At 44.6% G+C, this 14,860-nt stretch overlaps 1 protein-coding gene across 5 annotated transcripts in view; it reads left to right on the top strand.

Moving 5' to 3' along the window:
- Positions 1 to 12,714, top strand: part of SAMD11 (sterile alpha motif domain containing 11) — a 190,763-nt gene extending 178,049 nt beyond the window's left edge. For 3 of the 5 annotated variants that reach the window (XM_069741467.1, XM_069741466.1, XM_069741470.1), the window contains exons 12-14: positions 7,420 to 7,544; positions 9,226 to 9,336; positions 11,299 to 12,714. In XM_069741467.1, the coding sequence (XP_069597568.1) occupies positions 7,420 to 7,544; positions 9,226 to 9,336; positions 11,299 to 11,538 (476 nt within the window). In that variant the 3' untranslated portion in view covers positions 11,539 to 12,714. The remainder of the gene's footprint in view (positions 1 to 7,419; positions 7,545 to 9,225; positions 9,337 to 11,298) is intronic. The other 2 variants (XM_069741469.1, XM_069741468.1) reach the window with 2 other exon arrangements.
- Positions 12,715 to 14,860: the final 2,146 nt, after the last annotated feature.

Here is a 14,860-nt window from a genome sequence, read left to right as displayed (position 1 = left end):
TGCTGTTTGACAATACAATTACTTTCTTTTTTTCCCAATAACTTTCCACTGGAAATAAGCTGACATGGGGGGTATCCTGCAGACGGCACCCCTCAGAACAGCTGTCCACACTTGTTCAATTTCCCTTCAGCGCCACCACTGGAGGAATGAAGTATTACATAGAACTCAATAGACTGATCCATGTGATGCATGGACATTTCGGAGTCTCCACTCTATAGCTTGAATGAGGGACCTTCCTCCTAAATAACATTTCCTAGCAGGCGATTTTCTGATCCACACCATCCTTTTAACAATAGTAAGATACACTCAGAGTTGTTCGGACTTAGGTCCGAATACGATCGGCAGCGAATATTGTTTTTTGCAATATTCGTCGAACACAGCCGTAAGTCATTAGAGTCAATGGGAGTAGAAATGACCGAATATGTTCGGAACCGAACATCAAACATAAATTCGGTACCAATATGGCAAATTCAGATTCGGCAACCGGATCCGAACAAATTCGCTCAACTCTACTCCCAATAAAGGAATAGGTGATATGTGAAATCGGACATGTATGCTCGTCTCTCTCGCTTGCATATGGAGCGGAGAGAGCGTGGCTGCTGTACGTCTCCGGTGCCGCTCATCTCTTGAGAACATATCGCGTATACAGAAAAATATCTAGAGCAGTGAAGGAGTTAATATCTGTATTGACAGATCCCCTGTACAGCATACGGGACCACCGGACTCCCTCCACCTTTCCTCCCCTCTGTCTGTCCAGGCTCGCGCGGCTGTAATTGAGTGAGACAGCTGTGCCGGGACTGGATTTAGCAATATTGATTTTGCAATACATTAGGAGAATGGAATTCCTATCACTGTTCCAAAGGCTTCCTGTTAAAGCAACACCTCCCCCTCCGCTAGTCCCAGTCGGCCCCAACACCCTCAACCTACAACTCCCATCCAAGCCCAAACATCTCACATGGAAAACAAATGGGGTGAAGTGTTCCCGTGTCCTTCCTCCTCCTCTTCTTTAAAACCCTTTTGTTTGTCTTTATGCGCACATAAAGATATATAATATTGTGATATATCCTACATACAGGCTCTAATATAATCGGGTGTAATATTTTCTCCTTTATTGGCCACTAGGGGCGCTGTAGCATCAGCAAGGCTTATAAAGTGGATATGACTGCTATAGCGCCCCTAGTGGTCGGTAGAACATAAAATATGACAGCAGGTATGCCAAGCACAGGTCATGTGTAACAGTAGCTAATACAGGATACCTGAAGATCATTCTAAATGTTAATTTGTATAAATATAAAACATTATGGAGTGAATGCGATAAGCAGAAGTGGCCGAGGGGAAGTGAACCAAATTATAATGGGGTCTTTTAGGTGAATGTTAAACTGTAACTGCAAAAAGAAAAAAAAAACAACTTTTAATAAGTTTTGAGCTGTGAGGTTCCAGGTGCCGAGATCCTGACACAAGACCAATGTCGATGGATTCAGTTTTCAAAGTTTCTGCCCCTTTTATTTTACACATTGGAGGGGTTTCAGCACCTGGACCCCCCACTGATTTAAGGTTCTGGCACCTCTCGGGGTGCAGGTACGCTTTTAGTTGCTGTACACTGAAAGAAACTAAAAAAAAAAGGGAAATGCCTGGATTGATCAGAGAAAATGAGTTGAATTCAATTTAATTACCGTAATTCAATATTTCTAGATTAGATTTATTGTTTGTGTATAAGGGAACCTAAAGATGATGATTTATGGCTTTATTGTGAGTTTATGAAATGTCAACACTTGGGTAGCTTTCACAAGTGACCACATACATCAACCTACGAACCTCCACCTATTTCATGAATATAAATAGATCCAACAACATTTTGTATATATTTAGTGGAGTCGAAGCACCAAACCCCCAGCATAAAAGGTAAGCGATACAAATGTCTGCCTGCGGCCACCACTAGGTGGCGCCTATTGTAGACAGTATATACATTGAACTCAATAGTAAACCTGTATACAGTAAGCGCCCCCTAGTGGCGACTGCAGCCAGAATGTATCTTTAGAAGTCTGCAGAGGATTTGGCGCTCCGGCTCCAATATCGGTGTGTTCTAAAGATCATTTAGCACAGAGTGTTGGAGATAAATTTGACCTTGTGAACAGGCAGATAATTTTGTTTGCTCGAGGTATGATAAATTTTTAAAAAATAAATAAAATAAAAAAATTAATTGATAAAATGTGCCACCACATGGTGCTCCAGCTATTTCTATACAATACACACTGAGTATGATGAGGGTCGTAGTCGTACAACAGCTGGAGATCCGTGCTCTAAGGCAGGGGTCCCCAACTCCAGTCCTCAAGGCCCACCAACAGGTCATGTTTTCAGGATTTCCTTTGCATTGCACAGGTGATGCAATTATTACCTGGGCAAGACTAAGGAAATCCTGAAAACATGACATGTTGGTGGGCCTTGAGGACTGGATTTGGGGACCCCTGCTCTAAGGCAATGATTTAGGTCAGTATTTCCCAAACTCCAGTCCTCACGGACCCCACGGGTCGTGTTTTCAGGATTTCCATAGTGTTGCACCGGTGAGACAATTCCTGAGGGCTTGATGATACTTCCACTACTTGCGCAATCCTAAGGAAACCCTGAAAACATGTGCAATACTAAGGAAACCCTGAAAACATGACCCGTGAGGACTGGAGTTTGGGAAACACTGATGTATCTGGTTTGTAAGTAATGTGGTGAGCTCCGATGGCTTCACACGGTATTGAAATAAAAAGTCCTAACAAAAAACTTTTCTAACAAGTTGAAAAGCTAAAAAAAAATCCCCCAAACTATTTTCTCTTGTAAAGAAGAGTATTTCTACCATTATTCAGCCTATATGTATCCCATACGGGGGCAGGTGATCGCTGCAAGGATTAAATATCTATTTGGCTTCTGCAGAATTTGACAGCGATTGTCACCGTCTAGTCTCGGGATTACATTTTCCGTTGTCCTTCCGATAGTCTTTGAAAGGGTTACAGGCCGGTTGCAGGAAGATGGAAGCTGCCAGCTCCATAGTGATTTTAGAGACCCTGTGGGCCCTATAATGTAGGGGTCGGGCAGGCTGTGCAGCTGTGCATCCTGTCACTGTGCTGTAATACTCGCCTGACCTCTGCGCTCCATGTGTCTGCGGCCTCTGAGATGGGGGAAAGAGCGGCGGTTTATCAGTGCCAGTCCTGGCCTCCATCCTGTCTGCCTCCGACTCTCTGTGACCGACCTTGTCTTCCCTCTAGTGTGTGAGATCTGGGACTGCCAGCCGCCGCCCCGCGCACCCTGGGGACAGCGCAGGAAGCGAAAATCCTTCCCATCGATCCCTGGCCCTGAGTACAATTAACACAACCTGGCAGGAGCTGTGCGTTCACCACAACCTCTGCCTCCCGCTCCTGGCAGAGACCAGGGCTTATATACACAGGAGATATTATCAGAAAAGCTGCCTAGAAAGCCATAGTAGCCGTGTCCCCCACGTAGCGCATGTACTCCATTTATTGTGCACAATTATCCGTCCAAGCAAAGCGCATGTGATTTCATAAAAACTTATGTCCAATGTGCATTTATAAACAATGTTGAACTCTATGATTATTTTTTTTTTGTGGGTGCATTTTTTTTCCTCTATAGACTTTTATGGGGAGTATGTAAAAAATGCACGCATCAAATAAAGATGAAATGGCATAAAAGAAAACCCAGCAATAATCGAAGAAGATTGTTGTTGCATATTTTGGGGGTTGACACCTGCAGAAATAATGTAGATAAAAAGCAGCTGAAAAAAAAGCAAGATGTACGCTACGTGTGAACATGGCCTTGATGGAGAAGCAGAGCCGTATTTGGTACAGCCGCCTCATCTCTTACCCACACAAGTAAATTTAGTGCAAATTCAACTTCCACATATTCCACCTACTCGCATATTACATACACATTATATACACACCTCATACTGGATCTACTGCTTCCTCCACTATATATATATATATATATATATATATATATATATATATATATATATATATATATATATATATATATATATATATATATATATATATATATATATATATATATATATATATATATATATATATATATATAGCATCGTGATTACTCGCTAATCCCGTCCCCTGCACAGTAGCTCCGCCCCCACCCCATTACCACACATAATCCCGCCCCCCACCCCATTACCACACATAATCCTGTCCTCCCACCAAATGAGGCTCCGTCCCCACACATTACCACACGATGCTCCGTCCCCACATTACCACCCACAGCACTTCCGTTCTATGTAATTCAACCACTTCAGCCAAGGTAAACGTACATTTAATTGCATAATCACCAGCAGCGTTAATTAGATATCAATGAGCGTGCCGAGCGTTAGCTGGCTGGAAACAGCTAGTATACAGGTCCTTCTCAAAAAATTAGCATATAGTGTTAAATTTCATTATTTACCATAATGTAATGATTACAATTAAACTTTCATATATTATAGATTCATTATCCACCAACTGAAATTTGTCAGGTCTTTTATTGTTTTAATACTGATGATTTTGGCATACAACTCCTGATAACCCAAAAAACCTGTCTCAATAAATTAGCATATTTCACCCATCCAATCAAATAAAAGTGTTTTTTAATAACAAACAAAAAAACCATCAAATAATAATGTTCAGTTATGCACTCAATACTTGGTCGGGAATCCTTTGGCAGAAATGACTGCTTCAATGCGGCGTGGCATGGAGGCAATCAGCCTGTGACACTGCTGAGATGTTATGGAGGCCCAGGATGCTTCAATAGCGGCCTTAAGCTCATCCAGAGTGTTGGGTCTTGCGTCTCTCAACTTTCTCTTCACAATATCCCACAGATTCTCTATGGGGTTCAGGTCAGGAGAGTTGGCAGGCCAATTGAGCACAGTAATACCATGGTCAGTAAACCATTTACCAGTGGTTTTGGCACTGTGAGCAGGTGCCAGGTCGTGCTGAAAAATGAAATCTTCATCTCCATAAAGCATTTCAGCCGATGGAAGCATGAAGTGCTCCAAAATCTCCTGATAGCTAGCTGCATTGACCCTGCCCTTGATGAAACACAGTGGACCAACACCAGCAGCTGACATGGCACCCCACACCATCACTGACTGTGGGTACTTGACACTGGACTTCAGGCATTTTGGCATTTCCTTCTCCCCAGTCTTCCTCCAGACTCTGGCACCTTGATTTCCGAATGACATGCAAAATTTGCTTTCATCAGAAAAAAGTACTTGGGACCACTTAGCAACAGTCCAGTGCTGCTTCTCTGTAGCTCAAAAGTGGCTTTACTTGTGGAATGCGGCACCTGTAGCCCATTTCCTGCACACGCCTGTGCACGGTAGCTCTGGATGTTTCCACACCAGACTCAGTCCACTGCTTCCTCAGGTTCCCCAAGGTCTGGAATCGGTCCTTCTCCACAATCTTCCTCAGGGTCCGGTCTCCTCTTCTAGTTGTACAGCGTTTTCTGCCACATTGTTTCCTTCCAACAGACTTACCATTGAGGTGCCTTGATACAGCACTCTGGGAACAGCCTATTTGTTGAGAAATTTCTTTCTGGGTCTTACCCTCTTGCTTGAGGGTGTCAATGATGGCCTTCTTGACATCTGTCAGGTCGCTAGTCTTACCCATGATGGGGGTTTTGAGTAATGAACCAGGCAGGGAGTTTATAAAAGCCTCAGGTATCTTTTGCATGTGTTTAGAGTTAATTAGTTGATTCAGAAGATTAGGGTAATAGGTCGTTTAGAGAACCTTTTCTTGATATGTTAATTTATTGAGACAAGTTTTTTGGGTTATCAGGAGTTGTATGCCAAAATCATCAGTATTAAAACAATAAAAGACCTGACAAATTTCAGTTGGTGGATAATGAATCTATAATATATGAAAGTTTAATTGTAATCATTACATTATGGTAAATAATGAAATTTAACACTATATGCTAATTTTTTGAGAAGGACCTGTATATACACACACACACCTCATACTGGATATACGGCTTCCTACACTATACACACATCTCATATACTGGATATACGGCTTCCTCCGCTATATACACACCTCATACTGGATATACTGCTTCCTCCACTATACACACATCTCATATACTGGATATACGGCTTCCTCCGCTATATACACATCTCATACTGGATATACTGCTTCCTCCACTATACACACACCTCATATACCGGATATACGGCTTCCTCCACTATACACACACCTCATACTGGATATACGGCTTCCTCCACTATACACACATCTCATATACTGGATATACGGCTTCCTCCGCTATATACACATCTCATACTGGATATACGGCTTCCTACACTATACACACATCTCATATACTGGATATACGGCTTCCTCCGCTATATACACACCTCATACTGGATATACGGCTTCCTCCACTATACACACATCTCATATACTGGATATACGGCTTCCTCCGCTATATACACATCTCATACTGGATATACGGCTTCCTCCACTATACACACACCTCATACTGGATATACGGCTTCCTCCACTATACACACACCTCATACTGGATATACGGCTTCCTCCGCTATATACACATCTCATACTGGATATACGGCTTCCTCCACTATACACACACCTCATATACTGGATATACGGCTTCCTTCACTATACACACATAGAAAATGCATTTTGCGCTATAGACACTTGCGCCCCACAGTAGTAGGCAGTAATTGCACTTGTTGCAGCAATTACAGGTAGGATTGTTAATCCCATCCCCTCCCCGGGTCTCAGAGTAGCTGACAGCTCCGCCGTCTCTTTGCTGCCAGACATAGTGGCAACTTCTGGCCGCCAAGAGCCTAAGGAAGTGGCTAATTGGGAAGTTGTTCCCAGCTCCAGCCATCCGCCTCCTTTCGAGACGCGGCGCTTGGAAAGCCAGCGGCAGGGTCTGACCTCAGGCTGTGCGCGGAATAATTGAGCTCAATTTATTTTTGTTCCAGTCCAGACCACGAAACGCGCGCTGACCTCCCCTTGTCGCACCTTCCCCATCATACATACACACTCTCTATCTACCAGGGGGCTTTAGGTCTCTTGCTACAATTTGCACTCTCTTCTCACATGGCGAGATCTACCAACAAAGCATTATGGGAGCGCGGAGTCTGGACCCTGCGTGGTGTTGACAGGTCATTAAAGATGGATGTTAGGCTACAGAATATGTTCATCTTGCTGCCTCCTTGTTTTCTTCATGGGATTTTAATGATTAATGCCTCTTTTCCTTCCTCCCCCCCCCCCCCCACCTCTGCTTTTCCTCATGCAACCTCCTCATCCTTCTTCACCTTGTCCTTCTATCATCCTCCCCCACCCTCCATCCATCACTTTTTTTTTTGTTTTCGTCTGCTCATCCCCTTCCCCTCGTCAGGTGCCATGGGGGGGCTCTTCCTGGATGGAGAGGAGAGTGTGGTGCTGGAGGACCTCAGCAAGTGGACAGTGGAGGACGTCTGCAGCTTTGTAGGCAGTCTGTCTGGCTGTGCTGAATACACACAGGTAAACCCATATGACTCCGCTTTTGTATATGGCTCCACTCTGGTGTTCCCCTTCTGCCCTGTCTCCTGCTATAAAGCTCTATTCATGCCCCTGTGCCTGGCTTCTCGCTGGTATGCCACTTACTCCTCATTAGAGGATGTTTCTGGACCTGGAAGCTTTATTGCTCATTAGAGGATGCCCTCAAACCGTCCCCTTTACTACCCCCCTCACTCTATTCCTTCTTTCTTCATTCTGCTCTCCACCATAGTTTAAGAGGGGAGGTTTTGGGCTGCTCTGTTTCTTTTTTTCTTTTCTTTTTCCTTTTCCCCTGTGCTAATCCCCTCATGACATGCTTCATTAAAACCACCTGCACCGTCATACCCCCCCTTCCCTCCCTGCAGCTGGGCCAAAGAGTAGGCTACAAGTCAGAGTCGGAGAGGAAGCGGGCGAGGCGGCGGGGTCAGGACGGCACACAAGAGCGCGGCCTGTGCATGCAAAACAAGCTGAGAGCGCAGGGGGAAAAGAGGGAGAAGATATCAGGGCTCAGGCGCAAAGGGTTCAAAGCCGCTACTATAGAAAAGAACGGAAATAAAGGAATGAACTTGGGAAATTATCAACCAACCCAGCCTCCCTTAGACGTTTCCTTCTCAGATACATCCGTATTTCCATGTTTCGGCTGTACGGCGGACCAAGGGGGACCGGGCCGCTGCCGAAAGCGATCACTTATTTATACCTTAGGTGCAGTTTATTGACAAACAAAACATTCGTGCAAAATAAACAAAGTTACAGATTGTTCTAATACTACTGTCACATAGAGGCAAGAAGAGGCTCCAAGAAAACAGCGTGAAAAAAAACGGATATTGCCGCAGTTTACCCCCTCCCGAGTAACAACATCCTCCATCCCTAACCCACCACCACATGTCCAACAACGAGCATCACACCGTGTGAACATATTAGCAAAACACAAACATCATCCTTACATCCGCCACGAGGAAAAGCAAATGAACGCGCAAAACGTGATGACAAAAAAAAGGATCCTACAGGTCCAAAAAATAAAAATGTGTTGGCCTCCTGGGTTTGTCATGTAATGCGGAAAAAAAATTATATAATTGTGTATATATATATATATATATATATATATATATATATATATATATATATATATATATATATATATATATATATATATATAATCTGTTCAACCGATGATTGTTAAGCTTGGTACGGACGAGCGTAAAAAAATGTTTTCATCCAAGAGAATCGGCTCAATTAGGTTAATCACATTCTGATCAGATTCTCTCAGATGAGAAGATGGAGTAAAAAATGTCCCCACAGATGGTGTCCGTCCATAGCAATTGGACTGCATTTAGATGTCGTTCGAGTGCAGCCTTTTGTTTTCCACGGACTCATTGACTAATGGTTGAGTGCAATCCGAACATTGGATCAAACTTGGGCATGCCGCTATTATTTTTTTCTTTGGACTCTCTCAGTCCGAGGAAAAAAAAACAGACTCGTGCATGGCAACATAGTGCGATCCAATGTTTTAACGGATCGCACTCAGACCTGTAATACGGTGGGAACGTTGCGGAATATGCCACCTTCTGGTCGTACCATATGCCATTTCAACCAATGTGATCAATTGCAGGACCGACTTGTTGGGAACAGATCCTTTACTAATGGCGATCTTTCTCTCTCTTTGTAGGTTTTCCGGGAGCACTGTATAGATGGGGAGACTTTGCCTCTGTTGACAGAAGAGCACTTACTGAATAACATGGGGCTGAAGCTTGGGCCAGCACTAAAGATCCGAGCACAGGTATGTACACGTGTAGTCGTACTGTTATACCCACGGGGGATGGTGGGAGTTGTAGTTTCACTATACAGTATTGGTTCAGGAGTATGATCTTGCGCTATTTATTAGCTATATTCAGATTTGCAAGTATTCTGCGGCCCCCTGGTGACGTACGGGGACTCTGCAGAGAAGCTGCGGCCGGTAGGACACACATACGCCATGTAATAGGATTGCGCTGTGGCCTGCAGGCCTTATAATAAAGTGGTAACTGCAGTTTATAGCTCTCCCTTCAGCCCTGGCTGTTTATGACGGGTATAATAAAAAGGTTCTTTGGCCAATTGTTCCCAGTGGATCAATTTGTTAGAAATGTGCTGCAGTTTAACAGGTCAGGGAGGGGCTGCTTATTGGATTCAGGGTGGTGGGTGTGGTGTGGGGGGATCACAGTAAATGGTGGTTGTACGCTTTGGAAAGGATGTCGTTTGCGGTAAAGTCGAAATACACATACTGTAATTCCACAACATGAATGGTGTGAGGTTACTAGAGGAGAAGATGGAGCATTCTGGAGCTTGGGCTTACAATTCTGCATTGTGCTGTCCCTCAGTTATTCTTCTTGGAAATGTCTCGTACGATTTCCCATGACAGATGGACATGTCCTTACACGCTGTGGCACTGTGTGAATGTACGGACACATACCTTTATTGGTAATTATTAATTTCCAGGAGGGATGACAGAGGGACAGCACAATTTAGACTTCTAGGAAAATAAAAATAAAAATCTAGGGAATCAAGATTATTATTATTAAAAAGGGCAAGTAATTACTAAAATTATCAGAAAAACTGTCAGGGCCTTTACTATTTGACAACACAGAGGAAGCTGCTTACTTAGTGAATGGTCAAAAGCCTCGTTAGGCCACATTCACACGTTGTGTCCTGTCCTGCGGGTTTTCCCGCAGCTGATTTGTTAAATCTGCAGGGCAAACCCGCTGCGGTTATCCCTGCAGATTTATCGCGGTTTGTCCTGCGGGTTCCGCTGCGCGATTTTACCCCTACTATTGATGCTGCATATGCAGCATCAATAGTAATGTTAAAAATAATAAAATAATTATATACTTACCCTCTGACGTCCCGATCTTCTCGGCGCTGCAGGCGGCAGTCCGGTTCCAAAGATGCTGTGCGACCAGGACCTTCGTGAAGTCACGGTCATGTGACCGCGACGTCACCGCAGGTCCTGGTCGCATAGCAAACCCGAGACCAGACGGCCGCGTGCAGCGTTGAGACTTCAGAGGGTGAGTATATCATGATTTTTTTATTTTAAATTCTTTTTTTTTTTACTCAAATATGGTTCCCGGGGCCTGGAGGAGAGTCTCCTCTCCTCCACCCCGGGTATAACCCGCACATTATCCGCTTACTTCCCACATGGTGTGCACAGCCCCATGCGGGAAGTAAGCGGATCAATGCATTTCTATGGGTACAGAATCGCTGCGATTCTGCACAAAGAAGTGACATGGGCCTTCTTTTTTTCCGCAGCAATTCAGCGCGGTTTTTTTCGGGATTCTCCGCAATGTGGGCACAGCCGTTTTTGTTTTCCATAGGGTAACATTGTACTGTACCCTGCATGGAAAACAGCTGCGGACCCGCAGCGGCAAAATGGCGGCGGTTCCGCAGTAAAAACCGCATAGTGTGAACATACCCTATGACAAGTCCCGGCACTTAATAAAAACAAACAAAAAACAAACACCTGACCAATGCTGGTACGTTACACTTGTGATTTTCTGTCTTTTATTACCTTGTGGAGTGGCACAAAGATTTGCTAAACCTTGGTCCAGTAGTCACCAGACCCCTGCCGATGCCACTTTGGCTTTGCGGGCTTATGACGATGTTGTGCCGGAACAATGCGAGTGGAAGGGCAAAGTCAGACTGCCGTAATAGCTGTTATCAGGACAACCATGTCGGCGATCTTCTCATAACGCGTCATTGACTTTTTCAGGTTGCCAAAAGAATTGGACGAGTCCTCTACATGGCAAGTTTTCCCGTGGCGTTCCCCCTACAGCACCCGAGCCTCAGACCATCAGACAGAGAGCTGACAAGCAACGAAATCAGACCGCCCTCTACCGGCAGCGCTGGATCCCCTTTTCCCAGCGCCCTCCTTCCCCCCAGCCGCATTTCACCGAAACACGAGAACGGCAATGCAACATACTTAAATGAACCTGCTAAATCTCTTTCCTAACTGTGCCCTGTCGTATAGCTGGATAACGTCTGCGTTACAGAAGCCGGAGCTTTGGACCAGAAGGGATATTCTTCTTCTGGGTAGCTGCTATCCCTTCAGCTGCTTAAGAGACTAAATAACCGAGAGGGTTTGCATACATTGTAAAGAATAATAATAATTAAAAAAAAGCAAATAATGAAAAAAAAAAAAAGCCCTACACCTCCAACAGGTGAAACAGATAAATATATGTATGTATATATTTTTATTTTCCATTGACACCTTTGTAAAGCGATCAAAAAAGAGAGATTGGTGGACGACCCTATTCCAGCAATAACTGGAAATCTGCGGAAGATTAAAGGAGAAGGACAAACCTAACCCGGGAATGGAGGACCCGAGACAAGCGTGGTCCTGCCTAGGAGGTGGCATCGTACCCAAGTGCAGGATGAAGGCATATTGTAAGACAACGCCAACAATCCGGTCTCTCGTACAAGGCTTTCAGTCTGTTTGTCTTTCTCGTCCCCGCTTTCCTATGCATCTCCAGCGACTCCATATTGTACCAAAGAATAACCGCGCCGCCATGCGTCGGTACATTGCTGGAATTGGGTTCTCTTTTAGTCAATACTGCACCTTTTAGTTTATAGCCCACCCTTGGTATCCTGAAATAGATTAGTGTCCCACGTGGTCTGCCTTGTTTTATTTTGCTTCCGCGAAGGACCGGCACAAGGGGCATCAACCTATTCATCTGCTTTGGACAATCCTCAAATGGCCCCCTTTCGGTAGCAAGTCTCGTAATGGACAGCAACAACGTGGCAGGCACTGAATGGATGGCTGTCATGGACTCTGGGGTGGGACATCGGAACTACTGCAAATGGACAGAAACACAATGTCGCCCTACAGCCGAGTCATGGGGTACCCTGTGATATAGGCTGTTATGGTACGTGCCCGTGTGTGAGGTTGTTTTGGGGTTTTTTTTTTATCATTATTTCTAAGGGTTTTTTTTTTTTCTGTTTACATGTTTTGGCGTCATCTTTTCGTGCTCATCCACAGATTATGTTCATTTCTATTGGAAAAAATGAGTTGTAGATCAGCGGTACAGTTAGCAAATTGTTGTTTTTTTTTGTTATTAAAACTCAGACCTTAACAAATCACCAGAGTATGCTGCATAGCAGCAACTTCAATAAATGAAAACTTATATAAGTCACTTGTGTGCTGGAAGTTTCTATAGAGATCGTTCCATATGAAAATCAGTAAAGTGCTAATGACGCCGACCAAAGATAAGCTCGAAAAACGTAGAGAAGTCTAGAACATATGAAATAAGAACACTCAGGCCTGATCCCCGGATCATGGAACTATTTCCATGTAATAAGGCCGGGGGTCACACCAGCGTATGTCTGTCCTCCGAGAGATTCGGGCCGATTATGCCATTCACACACCGATCACAGTATGGTCTGATGTGGATGAGGTCTCCATCATCTCCATTCTATCAACATCGTACCGTTCTCCGATGGCGTCAGTGTGGTCTGATAGTTCCCAGGCACTCACTCACTCACATGGCCAAGTGCAATCTGAATATTGGATAAAAATCATGCATGCTGCCATTTTTTTTTTCACAGTCTGTCCGAGAAAAATATCGGACATGTGCATGGCCGCATAGAATAGCATTGGTTCGAGGGCGATCGGATGTTTTGCCAGATTTCTTCGCACTGAAAACGCGGTAGTCTGCAAGAGCCCAAACACTTATTCACTGGCTGATGGAAGAACATCGGCCGATGAACACTGGACAGGATCGTTCTTTCACCATATAAAAGGGTCTTTAAACGAGAACCAATCATCTTGTCTACAGTTGAGCGGTGCTCATGTATCAGCTGAGCCCTGTCTATATGTATCTTTATGCTCACTGGAAGAACAAAGGCGTGTTACCGATCCCCACATACGAGATGGCTGTCAGGCGAAGGAAACTTTGGTTGACCATTTGGCCGGCAGCCAAGGAGAACTCGTTCGGCAGATCGCTCCTGTGTTCTCTAGGAGAAAGACACCGACAGACATTTGTGGCAGTGGCTTATCTCTGGGAGAACAACATCCAAAGTCTTACATGCCTGATTGACATCTTCCCTGACTGTCATTTGACCGGCGTCCCTATACATACAGTGTAGCGCGGTGGGCGCTGCCACCATTAGTATGATGTGTTTGGGGGACTTTTTGGAGAGTAAAGGCTCATGCATGCAGCCATGTTACAGCTCCGTACAAGCTTTATTGTTGCACTAATATAGGGCCAAACTGGACCTCGAATAGCAAGGAGGCACAAAAAGGTATTTTTCTCTAATAATAATCTTTATTTTTATATGGGGCTAACATATTCCGCAGCACTTTACACACATTATCATCGCTGTCCCCAATGGGGCTCACAATCTAAATTCCCTATCAGTATGTCTTTGGAATGTGGGAGGAAACCGGAGAACCCGGAGGAAACCCACGCAAACACGGATTTGAACCCAGGACTCCAGCGTTGCAAGGCTGCTGTGCTAACCACTGAGCCACCCTGCTGTGATTATCTCCATAATCCGGCGCTAAATGATGGCGTCACCATACAGCACCTGTATTTATATCCACAGTACCACCAGACACGGTAAGGAGCGTCAGCGATATCCTACAAGATCCAAAGCCCCTACTGTGCCCACCTGGGAGTAGCACCCTCTGCACTGTCCATATATACTTCATCATTTACCATGATCCAACATTGCCACCTGTCAGAGATACATGCGCCCGTCTATCAGGATCTGCTTCCTGTGCTGCTAACAGATCGATGCAGGCTGGGAACACAATGACTGCCGTTATTAGACTGCAGCTTTGTGCTTTTTCTCCGGCAGCTTCTGCTGGGACAAGCGGAGCCGGATGCAATCAGGATAACCACCCGGCTGATTAATGCTTTCAGTACTGGCGGAAACAGCCGGTCAATGGGGAGGAATTCTTATTAGTTGCTCTAGCGATGACGGTTAGTCACAATCATGTGCCAGAATTAAAAGAGAGCGGTTAAAATTAAAATAAGATTATGCCGTATAAAAAATTTAACTAATGGCTGCCACAATAACCGAAAAATAAAATCCAAGAATTTTCCAGGCCTGGATCAGGACTTTGAAAGATCGTTCTTTTTTGGGGGGGTACCGTTGCACTTACTGTTTCGATAGGTTGTCAGTTCCTCTCCCCCTCCCCCATTTACCTAATCTGGGTTCAGTTGCAATTCCAGACACAACCCATGGACAGGCGTGGCGCTGTTCCTGGTAAATAAGCAGACCCATTTTTTCTCTTGTTAGACAACTCCTCCAACCTGCGCTACTTCTAAGAC

The sequence above is a fragment of the Ranitomeya imitator genome, chromosome 10 (assembly GCF_032444005.1).
Source record: "Ranitomeya imitator isolate aRanImi1 chromosome 10, aRanImi1.pri, whole genome shotgun sequence".
Classification (NCBI taxonomy): Eukaryota; Metazoa; Chordata; class Amphibia; order Anura; family Dendrobatidae; genus Ranitomeya; species Ranitomeya imitator.
The sequence above is the reverse complement of the archived record's forward strand: the minus strand, read 5'-3'. Positions and strand labels throughout refer to the sequence as shown.